At 46.9% G+C, this 14115-nt stretch overlaps 1 protein-coding gene across 4 annotated transcripts in view; it reads right to left on the bottom strand.

Moving 5' to 3' along the window:
- Positions 1-14115, bottom strand: part of LOC139366928 (protein AF-10-like) — a 71138-nt gene that overhangs the window by 35180 nt on the left and 21843 nt on the right. For all 4 annotated transcript variants that reach the window (XR_011626820.1, XM_071104685.1, XM_071104683.1 and 1 more), the window contains 5 exons: positions 11572-11681; positions 11382-11485; positions 11072-11165; positions 1428-1523; positions 100-421 (listed from right to left, as the gene is read on the bottom strand). Coding sequence is in view for 3 of the 4 variants with exons in the window: in XM_071104685.1 (XP_070960786.1) it covers positions 100-421; positions 1428-1523; positions 11072-11165; positions 11382-11485; positions 11572-11681 (726 nt within the window). In the remaining variant the exon portion in view is untranslated. The remainder of the gene's footprint in view (positions 1-99; positions 422-1427; positions 1524-11071; positions 11166-11381; positions 11486-11571; positions 11682-14115) is intronic.

The following is a 14115-nucleotide window of genomic DNA, read 5'->3' on the forward strand; positions in this document are numbered from 1 at the left end:
CATTACCGCTGGCACTCTGGACAACATCCAACCACTGTCATACACACACACAGGCATTCACAAACACACGTATAGACGTAAACAGTGTATCAAACTCACCTTGATGAAAGGTTCCAGTGGAGGAGGCGGCAGTGGAGGAGGTTGCCATAGTGACCACAGCAGAGGCGAGGGGCTTCCCAGGTGTGAGGGACTTGCGTCCCCGCTGAACACCAATCCCATGGCAAATGCTCTTTTTGCCCTGTTTGACCTCCGAGCCCTGTTTGCTCTCTGACCCCATGGGGGGGGCGTCCTTAGCACTCCCGGAGTGCACAGGCACTTCCTGGAAGTTGGCGGTGGTGAAACGCGCGGCACTGTCATCCAATCGCTTCTGAGATGAGGTGGGCAAAGAGGAGACTCCTACTCCACCACCGCTGCTGTAGCTCTGGGAGATGGTTGAGGAGAGGAGGGGAGAGAAGAGGATGATTGGAGAGGAGAGGGAGGAGAGGGAGGGAAGGAGATGAGGGAAGGAGAAGAGAGGAGTGGAGAGGAGGAGTGGAGTGGAGAAGAAAGGAAAGGAGAGAGAGGAGGAGTGGAGAAGAAAGGAAAGGAGGAGTGGAGAAGAAAGGAAAGGAGGAGTGGAGAAGAAAGGAAAGGAGGAGTGGAGAAGAAAGGAAAGGAGGAGTGGAGAAGAAAGGAAAGGAGGAGTGGAGAAGAAAGGAAAGGAGAGGAGGAGTGGAGAAGAAAGGAAAGGAGAGGAGGAGTGGAGAAGAAAGGAAAGGAGAGGAGGAGTGGAGAAGAAAGGAAAGGAGAGGAGGAGTGGAGAAGAAAGGAAAGGAGAGGAGGAGTGGAGAAGAAAGGAAAGGAGAGGAGGAGTGGAGAAGAAAGGAAAGGAGAGGAGGAGTGGAGAAGAAAGGAAAGGAGCGAGAGGATGGAGAAGAAAGGAAAGGAGGAGTGGAGTGGAGAAGAAAGGAAAGGAGGAGTGGAGTGGAGAAGAAAGGAAAGGAGAGGAGTGGAGTGGAGAAGAAAGGAAAGGAGAGAGAGGAGTGGAGAAGAAAGGAAAGGAGAGGAGGAGTGGAGAAGAAAGGAAAGGAGAGAGAGGAGGAGCGGAGAAGAAAGGAAAGGAGAGAGAGGAGGAGCGGAGAAGAAAGGAAAGGAGAGAGAGGAGGAGCGGAGAAGAAAGGAAAGGAGAGAGGAGTGGAGAAGAAAGGAAAGGAGGAGTGGAGAAGAAAGGAAAGGAGAGGAGGAGTGGAGAAGAAAGGAAAGGAGAGGAGGAGTGGAGAAGAAAGGAAAGGAGAGAGAGGAGGAGTGGAGCATGAGAAAGGTCAGTCCAGCCCTAATGCCTAACAGAGCTAGTCAATGTTCACCTCACATTAAACCCACAGAGTGAGATGGAGAGACAGAGAGAAATAGAGAGAGAGAAGCAGGGCGGAAAGGAGGAGTGGGCTCACCTTGTCTGAGGTGACCATGAGAGTTGGAGCGAGGGTGGGGGAAAGCTCTAGAATCTTCTTGTGTTTGAGTTTGTGTCTCTCCCTCTCTTTGTGTTTCTGAGGAGAGAGAGAAGGGAGGGATAAGCGTTACGGAAGGGCAGGAAAGTAGAGGATGAGACAGATGAGTGTTTGGGTTGGGCATCTCTTATGGAAGAGAGAAAGAGAAAATGTATCTTTAATTCCCAGCCCCGGGCTGAGCTGAAAGGATGGCTCTACCACAATGAAAATAAAATAACCACAAAGTGTTTAAGACAGAAGAGAGTTTCTCTCTGCCATTTAGCAGACACATGGTTTTCTGTCTTCCCAGTGAGAGATTCTACCCAATCCATGGCCTAATCCCCTCAAAACTCAATTTACACCCTTAGTTGCACACGTACATGTAGGTACATGCACACACACACGCAGAGGTGCAACTTTCACCGGGGACAGGGGTCTTGCCCCCCACCATCATGAAATTGCACCCCCCCCCCCCCCCCCTCCCCCGCCCCCTCCCACACACACACAGTTTTATCATGGCAATGTGATACAAAACCCCGGCAACAGAGTGCTTTAGGACCATATGGACGCCTCGGTGCCGTCGTGTAGGCTGTTTGGAGTGTTCAGCTGGGACCACACGGACACCACAGAGCAGGCTGAGAGGAGGTGTAAAGGCAAGGCTTCTGGAAGGCTGGCTAATATTTAGTTGATTGATGTAGCTGGCATGTTAACTGCTGTTTAACTTAACATTAAAAAAACTAGTGGTTATTAGCAGTGCTGAGTTAGTATTGTCAATGATATGTAAGGTTAGCTAATGTTTCATCCCCTCTCCACAGAGGTGAATGAATAAACTATACTAGCAGCTACCAGGCCAGGTCAGCGCTAGCCTCTAGTTATCTGTCAGATAGATAGTAATAATAGCCACTTCATATCGCTAACAGCTGTTGTTTGTAAGGAAATGTTTTGTAGTCTTTGTTTTGTCTCGTTTCAGAAGTAAATGATATTGGCTAGCTTTCGCCAGTTGATTTACTGTTCGAGAGAGTTGGCAAAAAATTGGTTAACGTAATCTATTCTTGTTGCATCAATCTCACTAGTCCTGAATCAAAACGACAAAACCATCAGCCAACCGATTTAAGATTGATTTTCTGACCTTGCAATGTTAGTTTTATTAGTCAGTATGGCAATTTAACGTTATTGTTCAGTCAGTTTCCCTAGCTAATTCCCTACTTTTCACACTGACAGTAATAAATAACGTTACAGACTTTGCTGTCATGGTGCACAGTAGAGGTCTGCGCGGACCGACCTCTTCATCCCGCTCCCGCCCGCAACTGCTGGCTTTCTGTCCGCATGAACGCTCCCAAATCCAACCTCAGTCCCGCAATGTTATTTTAGGCGTATGTGTCGCAGCTCACTTGCCAGCCATGGTTCCAGCAATGTTGTGCCCTACAGGCAATATCAAATGCGCAAACATAATTTCCGAAATATGTTTTAAATTACCTGAGATTCTCACATGTCCCTTACATTGTAATACTGGTCTATATCAGCCAATATGCTAGATGTCGTTTGAAGAGAGCAGAATTGGAGAGACTGGTACTTTCTTTTGAGATATTTTTATAGCCTACCATTTAAGAGTGGGAAAATGTTGTATGACTAAAGGAGTCTGTATTGAAAACATGCCCACGTCAATCCCAAGCTGCTGGGCTGCTCAGTCCTGGCCCTGGTGGTCTGCTGTACTGTTGTCACTCTGGCCTTGACCTAACACACCTGAAACCAATAATGAATGTTTCACTAAGATCCTAAAGCTGAGTGGGGTGTGTTGGGAAAGGGGAATCCTAGTCAGCTGTACAACTGAATGCATTCAACTGAAATGTGTCTTCTGTGTTTAACCCAACTCTTCTGAATCAGACCGGTGCGGGGGGCTGCCTTAGGTCGACATCCACGTCAACCCACTGTTCCCCGGGTGGTGATAACTGCCTTGCTGAGGGGCAGAACGGCACATTTTTACCTTGTCCCTCGGGGATTTGATCCAGCAACCTTTCGGTTACTGGCCCAAAGCTCCTACCTGCTATGCTATCTGCCGCCCCTCAACGGGGCGCTGCAGAGGGGTGGACCCTTACGATGTGCAAGTAAAAGAGCTCTCCGGTACTTTTAGTCCTATGAGAAAAAAGATATTGAGGATTTGCTGTTTGTGTGTTAATGTACAGTCAATGTCGGAAGTTTACACCTTAGCCAAATATTTAAACTCCGTTATTCACAATTCCTGACATTTAATCACAGTAAAAAAAATCCCTAATAGTTTAACTTGGGTCAAATGTTTCAGGTAGCCTTCCACAAGCTTCCCACAATAAGTTGGGTGAATTTTGGCCCATTCCTCATGACAGAGCTGGTGTAACTGAGTCAGGTTTGTAGGCCTCCTTGCTCGCACACGCTTTTTCAGTTCTGCCCACAAATTGTCTATAGGGTTGAGGTCAGGGCTTTGTGATGGCCACTCCCATACCTTGACTTTGTTGTCCTTAAGCCATTTTGCCACAACTTTGGAAGTAGCTTGGGGTCATTGTCCCTTTGGAAGACCCATTTGCGACCAAGCTTTAACTTCCTGACTGATGTCTTGAGATGTTGCTTCAATATATCCACATAATTTTTCTTCCTTATGCTGCATTCTATTTTGTGAAGTGCACCAGTCCCTCCTGCAGCAAAGCACCCCCACAACATGATGCTGCCACTCCGTGTTTCACGGTTGGGATGGTGTTCTTCAGCTTGCAAGCCTCCCCCTTTTTCCTCCAAACATAACGATGGTCATTATGACCAAACAGTTCTATTTTTGCTTCATCAGACCAGAGGACATTTCTCCAAAAAGTACGATCTTTGTTCCCATGTGCAGTTGCAAACCGTAGTCAGGCTTTTTTTATGGCGGTTTTTGAGCAGTGGCTTCTTCCTTGCTGAGCGGCCTCTCAGGTTATGTCGATATAGGACTTGTTTTACTGTGGATATAGATACTTTTGTACCTGTTTCCTCCAGTATCTTCACAAGGTCCTTTGCTGTTGTTCTGGGATTGATTTGCACTTTTCGCACCAAAGTACGTTCATCTCTTGGAGACAGAACGCGTCTCCTTCCTGAACGGTATGACGGCTGCACGGTCCCATGGTGCTCTCTGACCAGCTGGTGTGTGTGTGTGTGTTTCCTGCAGGCTCTCTGACCAGCTGGTGTGTGTGTTTCCTGCAGGCTCTCTGACCAGCTGGTGTGTGTGTGTGTTTCCTGCAGGCTATATGAGCGACCGGTGTGTGTGTTTCCTGCAGGCTCTCTGACCAGCTGGTGTGTGTGTGTGTTTCCTGCAGGCTCTCTGACCAGCTGGTGTGTGTGTTTCCTGCAGGCTCTCTGACCAGCTGGTGTGTGTGTGTGTGTTTCCTGCAGGCTCTCTGACCAGCTGGTGTGTGTGTGTGTGTTTCCTGCAGGCTCTCTGACCAGCTGGTGTGTGTGTGTGTTTCCTGCAGGCTCTCTGACCAGCTGGTGTGTGTGTGTGTTTCCTGCAGGCTCTCTGACCTGCTGGTGTGTGTGTGTGTTTCCTGCAGGCTCTCTGACCAGCTGGTGTGTGTGTGTGTTTCCTGCAAGCTCTCTGACCAGCTGGTGTGTGTGTTTCCTGCAGGCTATATGAGCGACCGGTGTGTGTGTGTGTGTTTCCTGCAGGCTCTCTGACCAGCTGGTGTGTGTGTGTTTCCTGCAGGCTATATGACCAGCTGGTGTGTGTGTTTCCTGCAGGCTCTCTGACCAGCTGGTGTGTGTGTGTGTGTTTCCTGCAGGCTCTCTGACCAGCTGGTGTGTGTGTGTGTGTTTCCTGCAGGCTCTCTGACCAGCTGGTGTGTGTGTGTGTGTTTCCTGCAGGCTCTCTGACCAGCTGGTGTGTGTGTGTGTTTCCTGCAGGCTCTCTGACCAGCTGGTGTGTGTGTGTGTGTTTCCTGCAGGCTCTCTGACCAGCTGGTGTGTGTTTCCTGCAGGCTCTCTGACCAGCTGGTGTGTGTGTGTGTGTTTCCTGCAGGCTCTCTGACCAGCTGGTGTGTGTGTGTGTTTCCTGCAGGCTCTCTGACCAGCTGGTGTGTGTGTGTGTGTTTCCTGCAGGCTCTCTGACCTGCTGGTGTGTGTGTTTCCTGCAGGCTCTCTGTCCAGCTGGTGTGTGTGTTTCCTGCAGGCTCTCTGACCAGCTGGTGTGTGTGTTTCCTGCAGGCTATATGAGCGACCGGTGTGTGTGTGTGTTTCCTGCAGGCTCTCTGACCAGCTGGTGTGTGTGTTTCCTGCAGGCTATATGAGCGACCGGTGTGTGTGTGTGTTTCCTGCAGGCTATATGAGAGACCGGTGTGTGTGTGTGTTTCCTGCAGGCTATATGAGAGACCGGTGTGTGTGTGTGTGTGTTTCCTGCAGGCTCTCTGACCAGCTGGTGTGTGTGTGTGTTTCCTGCAGGCTATATGAGTGACCGGTGTGTGTGTGTGTGTGTGTGTGTGTTTCCTGCAGGCTATATGAGCGATCGGTGTGTGTGTGTGTGTGTGTGTTTCCTGCAGGCTATATGAGCGACCGGTGTGTGTGTGTGTGTGTGTGTTTCCTGCAGGCTCTCTGACCAGCTGGTGTGTGTGTGTGTTTCCTGCAGGCTATATGAGCGACCGGTGTGTGTGTGTGTGTGTGTGTGTTTCCTGCAGGCTATATGAGCGATCGGTGTGTGTGTGTGTGTGTTTCCTGCAGGCTATATGAGCGATCGGTGTGTGTGTGTGTTTCCTGCAGGCTATATGAGCGCCTGGTGGAAGGAGAAGCTGTTAGTCCTCATTGTTATTTAGCTGGGGGGGTTTGGAAATAGGTAGGCACACACATCTGGAATGTGGAGGGAGGGGGGTTAAGGATAGAGGGTTATGGGTCCTCTTGCTAATGCAAATCAGGTTGTGTAACAAAAGCCAGGGCAAAGAAGGAAACACTGGGGGAACTAGACAACTGTGCCAACTCTGCTTTTTTCATGCATGTGCGCACACATATTTCATCACTGTTTTACAAAAAAAGTGTCACCCCAAAAAAACCTGGTAATAGTCTCACTCATGAGTCTAGTTGACTGACCCTGCAGCCCAGGAGCATGCTACATGACCTCACTTACTACATGGTGTCATTGAGAATGTTAGCTAAAAACTCAAACTCTCGAAAAGATCAAGTTCAGAAAATCAATTACTTTCTTTTGCAGTACAAAAATAATGTAATTTTAAAAATTAACTACGACTGAAATACAAAAAGCATGACTACTGGCACGTTATCCAATCAGAAGACCACAGGACTTTTATCCAATGGGGTGGAGCAACCAGGAGTAGACCAATCGGGTGAGGTAAACAGATTGATGAGTGGGTGACTTCCTCTGATGTCATAATGAAAAAAAGGATGCATGGCCAATGACTGTGGTCCTGTTCATACACCTGGACTAATCTGTGTAAGCAGGAAGCCGCCCCACTGTGTACAAGGCTGTAATATTACTGTGTCTACCTTTAACCGTGCACCCTTCACTGATTTACATCTAGTAATAAAAGAGGGATCTTATAGGGTCGGATAGGTGAAAGCTAGGGTTCCACTACATAGATTACACCTACACTGTCATGTTAGATCAATGGTAACTCTAAGGGAGGAGGGATGCATGTGTAAGGCGCTCTATCTCACACAGTGGTGGCGTAGTCGGTGGGGTAACGCTGACTGGTTTATAAAGTGTTGGTTGTTGGTTAGAGATCAAGATCCTTGGTGCCTGACAACAATTCAAAGGACTTGACCTCACTCATGCCAAGTAACTTAGCTCGGGCATCTCTATCCTTAGCTGTCTCAAATGATGTGCTGTGTGTTGTTCCCTCTGTCTACAGTGTCTGTGGGTGTGTGTGTGTGTGTATATATATATATATATATATCTGTTCAGAGAGGGTGTGTATATATATAGATATCTGTTCAGAGAGGGTGTGTATATATATAGATATCTGTTCAGAGAGGGCGTATGGTTGCTGTGTCCGTCACAGTCACGTAGAGATATGTTGGGTGTTTCTTACCTTGTGGTCTCGTTGGTCAGAGGGTTTTTCCCAGCACTGAGCCCTATTACCTCCCACCATGCTCGCCCACTTAAAGGTATAGAGGAACTACACGTTACTAACGTAGACCCGTGCTAAATATAGACCACATAAATAAATCTAATCTAAATACAAAAATACATGAATAAATAAACTAAAAAGGGTAGAGGAACATAAGACCTAAGCTAAATAAAGACCAAATAAATAAAGCTAAATATAGATATTACTTATGAGTAAATTAACTAAAAAAAGGTAGAGGACCAGGTAACAAAACCATTCTTAGGGCCCCCCAAGAGGATAGGGCAGCACTGACTACATGATGGATGGATACAGAGACCCACGAGCCACTCACCATGCATTTATATTTCTGTTGCTCCCATCCTCATCAAGATCAGCCATTTCTGCTCTAGGGCTACGACAGTCGTGGCATTTTAAATGACGGTTATTGACCGCGGTCACCGTAACAACCAGTAGAACATAAAATCAAATGTACTTGCGTTTTCTCCTCCTCTGCTCTGACTGTATTTTCTGCCATAGAAATGAAGTGAAGAAAACGGGCCCATTCAACTCAGTGATGGCAGTCATTGTTTCTTCATCTCAAAACAGCAAGTAACAAGGTCTGTGTTTACAAACTTTTAGAAAGACAATTGTTCCTCAATGTAGCCCATTCGAAAAATCTTTCAAGCTCTCTCCCTTTCGATAACCACTCAGCGTGAAAGGGAGAAAAATGTCATGCTCTGATCCGATGGAACGTCATAAAATAGGCCTACTGGATTACTTCTTATCCCTTGCGCAAATAGCCTAAAGCTGTGTCTGCCCGGAGCTCACTGGAGCTGGAAACTGAGGGCCCAGAATATGTTATACAATGTCGCAAGTTTGTTAGCACCAGCTTCAGACTGGACCAAGTTTATATAATGTTTCAAGTTCCTTGCAGACGGGCCATGCTAGCCAATGTGATTTCTTTTTATCAGGATATTTTCTACCCGCAGCCTGCAATGTTTTTATTTGTTGGCTATTTTTTACATAGTTGGCAATAGAAGTTACTTTTACATTTGTATCATTTTGATTTAGATAGAATTTTGTATTAATCAGACGACAATGATTTTGAGCTACGAAGGCTTTATTATAAAATAAATGAAACTGTTCCACAAAAATGTGCATATGAAAATCATAACTGGCACGGCGGATCGGTGAAAATGGAAAGATAAATTGGCACTCCAAATAGAAAAGGTTGCTGACCCCAGGCGTAGCCTATTACTGGCAACTCGGGAGCATAATGGCACAATTTGCGAAGGCCAGAAGCAGCAGGAGGCGGTGGTTTGGGAAGAGGTTTTTTTCTCTGGCTCCCTCTTGAGTCATTTGTGTGTCTTAAATATTTAATCACAGTGTGCTTAAAGCATCAGATAAGCTCAGTAGCCTACATATAGTAAAACAAATATTAACGCATAGGGTGTGTCTATATATGGAAAAACTCACGTTTTAACATTTCGACCAGCCGATTGGTCGAAAGAACAGACGACTCTTGGTCGACCAAGATGTTTTGGGGGTCTGGGACAGCACTACATTGCATGAGCCATATGATATCAGTTAACATACATTGAATGAACATTCTACAATACCATGGAAATGAATGCATCACAATACCAGGTAGCCATTGCGAGTGTACCCATGAGTTTACCAGTCAAATTGCCAGGGTTAGAGGTTCCAACCCTGTTCCTTGCTTGTTTCAGCACGTTGTTAAGAGTCCATGTTACTAAAGAAACAGACCCAGCCGTCCTGTCTTCAGTCAGTTGTTAGTCGTTAGTCGCCCCCCCCCCCCCCAAAAAAAAAAACATTTTGTTACGGTTATTTCATTTGATCTTCATGACGGTGTTCATCCATAATAAGGTAACTGTGCCAGCCCTAAAATGTACACACACACTGAAAGGACCCTTCCCCTCCTCTACATCTCCCAGGCACAATATACCAACCGCAGACTATTTCAAGTTGACTAGATTTACCACCAAACTATTGAAGGAAAACAAACGCTGAGCCCTTTCTTGTCTACTGTAAGAGAACATCATTATCTATGACCCCATTGACCCCACAGAGGGTTATTCATGTAAAAACATCACAATGTCGCGACAAGACCTGTAAATGGCGTCTTATGAAATCCATTCTGCTGCCAACATTGGCTTGTCTGTCATTGATTCCTTCTCATGTGTTTCTCTTCTCCTCTATTCTGTACCAGACTAATTATATCAGACCCCACCATACAAAGCCATTACACAGGATCAATAGAACTATAAGCATGTGTTAACATCATAAAATGTCATCACTGTGTGTGTGTGTGTGTGTGTGTGTGTGTGCATGCGCGCGCAAAGGACACTAAATAATGTAAAGCCATTGCTTTATCTAATGCTACCCACCCCCATTTAAACCCCAATGCTTCAGTCAGAATCCTTCCCCCCACTTTGTGTGTGTGTGTATTTTTCCCCTTGATGGATGGTAGGGGTGGAGCACAAAATCTGTGACACAGCCGGAGCTCTCGCTCCAAAGAGCTCTGAGAGGGAGAGAAGAGAGGGAAAGAGAGAGCGAGTGTATGGGTGTGTGAGTGAAAGCATTTATTGTGTGTCTGTGTGGAGTGGTGTGTACAAATGTGAATTGGTAAGCATCTCTTTACCCACTTGTAACCCTAACCCCAGTACCCCTCACCCTCCACCCCTTCCACTCTCCCAGCCCCAGACAGCCAGAGAGGAAGCCCTGTGGACTGGGGCTGTCGTCCGGTGCAGAGGTCCAGTGTCAGAGTGGAGCTCCAGACCCTAGAGACCTCGCCCTGCCGCTGTAACCCAAACCGCTGCACCCGGCCTGGGCTTAGCATACAGGGGGCAGGGGGGTAGAGGGTGAAGGGGACAAAGGGCCTGGGAGGCACTGCTGATTTGTCAATGAGATTAGATGGGGTTGATGGAGGGGGAGAGGGATGGGGGTGGGGGAGAGAAGGCTGGAGAGGGGGAAGGAGAGAAGCTTGAGAGAAGGAATGGATGTTTGGGTGGAGGGAGAGCGAGAAGGGAAGGAGGGAGGGAGAGCGAGAAGGGAAGGAGGGAGGAAGAGAGCGAGAAGGGAAGGAGGGAGGAAGAGAGCGAGAAGGGAAGGAGGGAGGAAGAGAGCGAGAAGGGAAGGAGGGAGGAAGAGAGCGAGAAGGGAAGGAGGGAGGAAGAGAGCGAGAAGGGAAGGAGGGAGGAAGAGAAAAATTAAAGAGTGAGAGAGGAGCTAGAGCGGGTGGAGATTAACGGATGGCTCCACTTTCAGCAGTTGTAATTGGCAGAGGAGAGAGTGCCAAGTCATTCAAGAAATGAGGTGTGTGTGTGTGTGTGTGTGTGTGTGTGTGTGTGTGTGTGTGTGTATTGGGGAAGTGTGGGCCTTCACGAAGCTCAGACAGAGGGAAGCAAGAATGTGAGAGGTCTATTCAAACAAAACTAGATTCCAGGTTTCTGAGGTGAGAGGCATTCCTCCTCCCAAGCACAGTAAGACAGTTGGGAAAAATAGTAGAGAAAGAGAGAAAGAGAGAGAAAGAGATCTTACCAGTTTGCTGTAATGGTACTTGCAGTAGCCACAGTATTTGACGTTGTCTGCGTCCGACCCCTGCTCCTCACACAACAACCCAGCAAACTGGGCACTGAGGAGAGAGAGGTAGTGTCAAGAGAGAGAAGGGAACAGAGATATGTGTCAAAAAATGGAGACACTAAAGACAGAGAGAGATGTATTTACTATGTTAACAGATGGACAGTGATGTATTTTTTGCTGTGTTAATAAAGTTTTAGATATTTTAATGTGGCTCACAATGTGAACATGTGTAAATAAAGCTATAGGTATTTGAAAGGGGCTCGCTCACCATGTGACGTGGAAGGCTTGTCGGCAGCCATGTTTGTTGCAGGTCATGCAGGCTCCGGTGGCAGCTTTACTCTCTCTGCCCTGGTCTTCACAGATATAACACGTCTACACACACACATGAGAAAACACATCCAGTCACACACTCAGAAATGTAGGGACAGAGTGAAGTGTGTGTGTGTGTGTGTGTGTACCTTGTTGTAGCGATCGTGGGGGACAGACTGCAGTACGATGGGTTCCATGGTGGAGACGTTAGCAAACTCCACTTCAGGGATGTAAAGGGCACACACCACATGGGCCCAACCTACACACACACACACACACACACACACACACACACACACACAGTAAACCTCAGGACACACATAACTTATTCAAAACACCCACCACTTGGGCCCAACCTACACACACACACACACACACACACAGTAAACCTCAGGACACACACACACACAGTAAACCTCAGGACACACATAACTTATTCAAAACACCCACCACTTGGGCCCAACCTACACACACACACACACACACACACAGTAAACCTCAGGACACACACACACACAGTAAACCTCAGGACACACACACACACACACACACACAGTAAACCTCAGGACACACACACACAGTCAACATCAGGACACACACACACACACACACACAGTAAACCTCAGGACACATAACGTATTCAAAACACCCACCACTTGGGCCCAAAGGAGCAGCTATACACAACATCCCCTTCAATTTCAATCCATGTGTGGAGCGGCGTAACTAGAGCAGGAAAGAGCCAGTTGAATGAGAGGTCAGATAGTGGTGAATCCTTCCTCCCTCTGTTCCCTCTATTCCAGGAACAACAACATGCTTCAACTTACAGTTGAACCCCTGACCTGCCTTTGACCTCCCCAGGGGACAAGGGGGAGGAGGATAGGGGGGGTGTCAGGGTGATGTTGTTGTTTTGAAGTCCTTCCAAGAATTTGGCAGAGGACAATAAAACAGGGCCATAAAACACCCCAGAGACCCCCCATAGACACATGCGTGCACACAGACACACCGGGGTTTCCGTTTTGAAAATGTGGCGCTGGACATTTGACCGGCAGAATTTTAATTTACCGGTCATTTGAGAAATAAACCGGACCCACATGCATTGGGTGCGTAACCTGATTAGAGCGTCCACCCACGGTGCTCAGAATAACATAAATAACATTCTGATTATGGCAATTCATATTAACAGAACATAGAAGTGGAGGATTCAATGAGGTGTGTCTGTTAGAATAACAGTTCACATTCACTTTTCCTCAACAAGACCAGTAAGGAACAGTAGAATCACTAGCCTCTGCATAAACGGCGTGTGAGTTTTAAATTTGGGGAAGCACCCCCCTCCCCCAAAAAAAAGCACTCCATACATCATCGCATTTGTAGACTTACGCAAGACAGCCTACTATTCGTAATGTGATGAGTAGATTGGATAGTTATAATTTAGGCTAATAATATAACTCAATCACTGATTGCAAAAAAGACAATTCAAAGAATGGCTGAGCGCATGAAGTGTAGAGGACACGGCAGGTAGCCTAGCGGTGGGCCAGTAACCGAAAGGTCGCTGGTTCGAATACCCAAGCCGACAAGGTGAAAAATCAGTCAATGTGCCTGCCCTGGAGCAAGGCACTTACCACTAATTTGTTTCAGAGGTGCCGTACTACTATGGCTGACCATGTAAAACAACACATCTCACTGCACCTATCCAGTGTATGTGACAATACATCTGATTTTAAATTAGTATTTTTATGAGATATGAAAAACCCATTTCATTCTACTACACTTTACAGTGCCTTCGGAAAGAATTCAGATCCCTTCAATATTTCCACAGTTACTTTAGAGTCTTTTTCTAAAATGGATTAAATAGGATTTTTTCCTCTCATCAATCTTCACACAATACCCCTTAATGACAAAACAAAAATGGGTTTCTATACATTTTTGCAAATGTATTAAAAATAAAACCGTAAATATCACATTTACATAAGTATTCAGTACTTTGTTGAAGCTCCTTTGGTAGTGATTACAGCCTCGAGTCTTATTGGGTATGACGCTACAAGCTTGACACATCTGTATTTGGGGAGTTTCTCCCATTCTTCTCTGCAGATCCTCTGTCAGCTTGGATGAGGAGCGTTGCTGCACAGCTATTTTCAGGTCTCTCCAGAGATGTTCAAATCGGGTTCAAGTCCGGGCTCTGTCTGGGCCACTCAAGGACATTCAGAGACTTTGTCAAGAAAACACTCCTGAGTTGTCTTGGCTGTGTGCTTAGAGTCGTTGTCCTGTTGGAAGGTGAACCTTCGCCCTCAGTCTGAAATCCTGATCGCTCTGAAGGTTGCCATCAATGATCTCTCTGTACTTTGCTGCGTTCATCTTTTCCTGGATCCTGACTAGTCTCCCAGTCCCTACCACTGAAAAACATCCCCAAAGCATGAGGCTGCCACCACCATGCTTCACCATAGGGATGTTGCCAGGTTTCTTCCAAACATGACACTTGGCATTCAGGGCAAAGAGTACAATCTTGGTTTCATCAGACAAGATAATCTTGTTTCTCATGGTCTGAGAGTCTTTAGGTGCCTTTTGGCAAACTCCAAGCAGGCTGTCATATGCCTTTTACTGAGGAACGGCTTCCGTCTGGTCACTCTACCATAAAGGCCTGATTGGTGGAGTGCTGCAGAGATGGTTCTCCCATCGCCACAGAGGAACTCTGGAGC

The sequence above is a fragment of the Oncorhynchus clarkii genome, chromosome 15, assembly GCF_045791955.1.
Source record: "Oncorhynchus clarkii lewisi isolate Uvic-CL-2024 chromosome 15, UVic_Ocla_1.0, whole genome shotgun sequence".
In the NCBI taxonomy this organism is placed as follows: Eukaryota; Metazoa; Chordata; class Actinopteri; order Salmoniformes; family Salmonidae; genus Oncorhynchus; species Oncorhynchus clarkii.